The following is a 6,253-nucleotide window of genomic DNA, read 5'->3' on the forward strand; positions in this document are numbered from 1 at the left end:
AACTCCTGAGAATCCAAAATTTCTTCAAGAAAGTTTCAACGACGCAACAAAGTTACCATATGGATATTTCTTTATTGATTTAAAACAGGATACGCCAGATGAACTTCGTTTTCAAACAAATATCTTTCCTGATGATATTTATCATTACGTTTATGTTCCATCGAAATAGAAGAAGATGTGTTTATAATGTTTGTTTTAAACTGTGTTTCTTCATTCTGACAATATGTCTCCAAGAGTAAAACACGGAGATCTTCTTCGTACGCTGAGCAAAGCAAATCCTAAATTACGTAAAGCTATACTGGCAAATGCAGACTCTTCAGTGATTCGAAGTATTTGTGAATGTTGTTATAATGTATTAAAAGGGAATGTACCTCTTACAAAGACACAGAAAGCAAGATTAAAGCGATACAAGAGGACGCTTCGATATCTTGTGAAGAAAGGAAACTCCATCCAAAAGAAGAAGAAGCATTTATTAGTACAGCAGCAGGGTGGATTCCTACCGGCATTATTAGCTCCTATTTTAACTGGTGCATTATCAAGTTTACTATTCCGTTAGTACAATGGAACACGCAAAGAAGATGATTTTAGTTCCACCTGAAGTTCTGAATCGTATACAAACACCAGCATCATCATCATCATCAACCCTGGAGAAACGTGAATCTAATTTGGATCAAGAAATGCAAGAGATTTTACAGTTATCATCGCTTAGTGATGAAGAAAAGTGGAATCAGTATAACAATATTCTTCAAAAATATTTACATTTAATACGAAAACAAGAAGAACCTGTGACACTTTCAATTACGTCAACTAAATCAGAGAAGCCTGAAGTAGAAGAAGAAATATTATTATCTATACCCAAAATGTTTCGTAAAAGAGCTGAATTACTACTACATAGAATGAAACATGATGATAATATCACGTGGGATAATAAAGGAACTGTTTACATCAGAGGTGATAAACTAGAAGGATCTCACATTGTAGATTTAATTTCTGATGTGTCGCGACCCCGGAAACACACAAATCCACCGGGATGGGAGAAATTTTGTAATTATTTATCTTCTAATAACACACCTCAAGAACTTATTGGAAATCCAAAACGTTTGTCATATATTTTACGACGAACTAAAGCATCACCAACAGCATCATCGTCAAGGGAAAAAGTACCTCTGAGATCGTTTGCAGAAGACGACGAAGAAGCAGAAGAAGAAGAAGAAAAGGAAAAAGTAATATCTCCTATAAGGAAAAGGAAACGTGCCTGTAAACGCCCAGTATGGTCAAGGTGGAAACCGTAAACAAACAGTTAAGCAAGATTTACTACAACCCTTCACATCCTGCCTCGTTTTCAACTGTTAAAAAATTGTGGATAGCTACAAAGAAGAAAATTCCTATACATTGTATAAGAAGATGGTTACTGCAACAAACAACATATACGTTACACAAACCTGTACGTCGTCGTTTTAAAAGAGATTTCTATGTAGTGAATAACATTGATGATGAGTGGGAAAGTGATATTAATGATCTTCAATCTCTTCATAAATTTAATGATGGATATCGTTATATTCTGACAGTGATAGATGTGTTCAGTCGATATGCATGGGCTGTGCCATTAAAATCTAAAAGTACAAATGATGTCTTAAAAGCATTGCAAATTGTGTTCAAAGATAGAAAACCGATTACATTCCGAACAGATAAAGGAAGTGAGTTTACTAATAAAACAATACAGAAGTACTTAGTGCACAACAAAATAAAACATATTACAACTAAAAATCCTGATATAAAAGCTAGTATTGTAGAACGTTTTAACAGAACTCTAAAAGAAAAAATGTGGAAGTATTTTACAAAGTATCAAACGTATAATTATTTAAATGTATTACCTCTTCTTGTGAAATCATACAATGAAGGTTATCATTCAAGTATAAAGATGTCACCTGCAAATGTTTCTCAAAATAACCTATTACAAGTATGGCATAATCAATATGATAATAAAATAAAGAAGAAGAAGAAGAAGAATCCAAATTTCTCAAAACATCTTAAGATTGGTGATACAGTACGAATTAGTAAAACTAAACGTACATTTGATAAAGGATATATGCAAAATTGGACTTGGGAAATATTTAAAGTGAAGAAGATAATACCAAGAGATCCACCTGTTTATGAAATTGAAGATTTAAACAAGGAACCACTGGATGGATTATTTTACAAAGAGGAATTACAACCTGTGACGTTATCAAAGACATTTTACATAGATAAAATCATACGTACAAGAAGAAAAGGCAGCAGAAAAGAATATCTTGTTCATTGGAAAGGATATCCTTCTTCTTTCGATTCCTGGATACCTGCATCATCCGTAAAGAAGATCGAGAAGTACAATGGAACCTGATGGAGATTTTTACGTTACGCTTCCCAGTAATAGTTCTATGGAATATTTTCCTGACAACACCTTAACATCATACACTACGAAACTTCATCAAAGAATGGAATTCCATGAAAAGTGGGAAGTGGCTATTGTTGAAATTCATTATCCTCATTCAATATTAAATATTAATGACGAAAATAATAAAATTTTTTACAAACCTGCAAAAAGTGATGAATGGAAATTTATAACTATTCCTGTACGTTATTACACTGACATATCAGAATTGATAAAGATAATAAATACGTACAACAGATTCACAAATTTACATATTTCTTATACTCGTGAGAGTAATACCTGTTTTATACGACGTCTTCATAAAGACATAGATGTAGACGTTGCATTATCACCAAGTGTTAGTGCGATGTTGGGGTTTGATCCAAGCGTTGATTTAAAGGATATGCAACAAGGCCAAAGCATTCCAAATTTACGTTTAGGACTTCCATCTACAATGTATGTGTATTGTGATATAATTCAATCTGTATTTGTTGGAGATACAGTAGCACCATTATTACGTATCATAAATATGAATCCTGTGAATCATACATTTGGAAGTAGTGTTATAGAAATTTTTAATCCTCCACATTATGTGCCTATAGAGAAGATGCATTTTGAACACATCAAAATAGATATAAGAGATAGTACAGGCTCTCCACTGGCATTCACTTTCGGAACTGTATGCGTTAAACTACATTTTCGACCAGTGCGTCAACATCGACAAATATGAATAATCCATATTTACAATATTATCAAAAACAAGCTCTTTCTGGAACTGGAAACGTTTATGTTGGCTCCCCTTATCAAGTTGGACATGGTATTGGAAGTTTCCTTGGAGGATTATTTCGTTCTGTCATGCCATTAGTAAAACAAGGAGCTAAAACAGTAGGAAAGGAATTATTAAAATCTGGAGCAAACGTTATTACTGATGTCATCATCGACAATCAACCTATTAACGAATCCTTTCATCAACGAATGGGTGAAGCGAGATCCGTCTTGCAAGACAAAGCAAAAAATAAACTGAAATCTATGCTAGGATCTGGATATCAACGAAGGAAAAGAAGAATTACACATCATTCCATCTTTAACCCTTCACCATTACACATCATCAAGCGCAAGAAGAAGAAGGAGAAGGGCAAGAGGAAACGTACACAGAAAACAAAGAAAAATCAGTCTTATAAGAAGAGGAAGTTATCACACGATATCTTTGATTAAATCATCACCATTATGGCTTTCTTACATCATCAATCCTGCGAGTGTGTAAAAAGTGAACTAGATATTTTTTCTACAAAACCAACGCAAACCAGTATATTGGATAATCATGTTGTTACATACAAACCAATAAGTTCACTAGCTGATAATGCTCCTATAGAGTTTGTCATCCCAGGAACAAGTGATGAATACATAGATCTACCACACACTCTTCTTTACATCGAAGCTCAAATCGTTAAGCCTGATGGATCAGCATTTGGTGAAAGTGATAAAGCTGTGGCTCCTATTAATGACTTTTTAAATTCTATGTTCAGTGAAGTGGAAGTGTATTTAAATAACAAACTGATTTCATTTCCATCTCATAATCATCCATATCGATCATACATTGAAAAACTGTTAAATTATGATGATTCTGCTAAAAATACTCATCTTCAATGTGCATTCTGGTTTCAAGATACTGCTGGACATATGGATGCAACATCTAGTGGTAATAAAGGATTTCAACAACGTTATGAATTAACAAAAAAAAGTGCAAAATTCGACATGCTTGGACATCTTCATTGTGATATTTTTAATCAAGATAAATTTTTAATCCAAGGAGTAGAATTACGTCTCAAGTTAATTCCTGCAAAGCCAAACTTTTGTCTCATCGCTAGTGATGCGTCTGTTGAGGCTAAAGTGAACATTTTAGACGCTGCTTTACATATTAAAAAGATTAATGTTAGTCCTACAATAAAACTAGCACATAACAAGCTTCTACAATCAACAATAGCCAAATATCCTCTCACAAGAGTGCAAATGAAGTCGTTCGTCATTCCAAAGGATCTTCAATCAAAAACAATTGATAATTTATTTATGGGAGTATTACCAACTCGTGTGATTGTGGCGTTCACACAAAATGATGCCTATACAGGAACAATAACTTCAAATCCATTTCATTTCAAACATTTTGACATCAATTTCTTCTCTCTATACATTGATGGAAAACCTGTACCTTCAAAACCATTACAACCAATTTTCGAAAACAACCTCTATGTTTCCTCATATCATACCTTATTCTGTGGATCAGGCATTCACTTTTCCAATCATGGCAACAATATTCCTCGCCTTGACTTTCCTCAAGGATACACTATCTTTGTTTTCGACATTACTCAAGATGGAGAAGCCAGCGCTGTGCAGCATTGGAATCTTATACGTCATGGGTGTGTTCGTCTGGAAGTTCATTTTACGAAGCCTCTACCAGCACCTATCTCCTGCATTGTGTATGGAGAATTCCAATCTCTCTTAGAAGTGGATCATCAGAGGAACATCATCATGGATTTTTAAAGGTACGTTATTTAAATATCATATCATATATGTACATGTCTGCATTTTTATACATGATGTCCTCTACACTAGATTTATTGAATGCTTTGCAAACAAATTCTTTATTTCACAATCATTTCGTTGGCGTATATGCAGCCAATGAATTACCAGCACATGTTCCACTACCTGCAGCTATCATCATAAATACAGATCCCTCGAACAAACTTGGTACACACTGGATTTCCGTATATATTCATACTGATGGCCGTGCCCATTACTTCGATACATTTGGATTTCCTCCATATGTAATGCATCATATTCAATTTCTACGTAGAAATTCCACTTCTTATACATTTAATAATAAACAAATTCAAAGTGTGAAATCGTCCCTATGTGGACATTATTCATATCTTTTCCTATGCTTCAAAGCTAAAGGAAAGTCCTTAAATGAATTTTATTACACTTTCTCATCAACTCCAGAAAAAAATGATCGTCGCTTGCTGTATTTACTTCTACAGGTAATCATATCTTCATTCTTCTTCTTCGTTTGTTTTGATTACTTTCTTTTCATATTATTGCAGGTAGCCATTTCTTCTTCTTCTTCTTTATTATAATGTGTTTGTATGTATTATTATTTCTTCATGATTATAGATAAAATAAATTTTAAGTTTGTTTTTCAATTTTTTTTCATTTCAGAGAGTAAAAGATCGTCATCGTGTGTATGGACATCATCTTCAATGTGCAGATTAACTTCTATCTACGTTTCATCATCAACATCAACAGCAGTAGTATCATCAGTGAACAGTATATGGCAGTTATGAAGTTATCAACACATGTACAATGGAAACAAAATCTAACGTTCTTTTAAAATGTACTATACTTACCGTCGTTTTAATTGTGTAAATAGTTTCATCAACAATAAACACTTTGTATTATTTTTTCTCTTTGAAAACAAATGTTTTATTTCTTATTTTCTCCGTTTCCTAATAAATAAATATGTTTTATGATCAGTTATGTAATTAAATACACATATCATAAAACATATTTTTAAGTCATTGAATTAAAGAATTTAAAAAAAAAGATTCTAAAACTGATTTTTAATTCAATGATGTAATCATATAACTACATAATAATAATAATAATGAATTCAAATACTTAATCAGTTATTCTTTCGTACATTAAATCAAGTATGTGAATTCAATATTATTATTATTATTATGATAGGACTTTTGTTTTTTAAAATTTTAATATTAATTATTTTAGTTCCTTTTTTTAAAATTAAAAAAAAGTCCTAGCATACTTAAGACAAAGTTGTATAATAATAAT

The 6,253-nt window shown here is 32.5% G+C and overlaps 1 protein-coding gene across 1 annotated transcript; it reads left to right on the plus strand.

The window, feature by feature from the left end:
• The first annotated feature begins 3,018 nt into the window (after positions 1–3,018).
• LOC145691821 (uncharacterized protein F54H12.2-like) lies at positions 3,019–5,871 on the plus strand. Its single transcript, XM_081767134.1, has 2 exons — positions 3,019–4,950; positions 5,624–5,871. Exon 1 carries the CDS (start codon positions 3,638–3,640, stop codon positions 4,946–4,948), a length of 1,311 nt encoding a protein of 436 aa, XP_081623260.1. The 5' UTR covers positions 3,019–3,637; the 3' UTR covers positions 4,949–4,950; positions 5,624–5,871.
• Positions 5,872–6,253: the final 382 nt, after the last annotated feature.

Source organism: Thermobia domestica, chromosome 8 (genome assembly GCF_964235325.1).
Source record: "Thermobia domestica chromosome 8, izTheDome1.hap1.1, whole genome shotgun sequence".
Classification (NCBI taxonomy): domain Eukaryota; kingdom Metazoa; phylum Arthropoda; class Insecta; order Zygentoma; family Lepismatidae; genus Thermobia; species Thermobia domestica.

What these genes read in the sequence shown, in the direction of transcription:
- LOC145691821 (XM_081767134.1), top strand. Translation starts at nt 3,638, where the DNA reads ATGGCTTTCTTACATCATCAATCCTGCGAGTGTGTAAAAAGTGAACTA.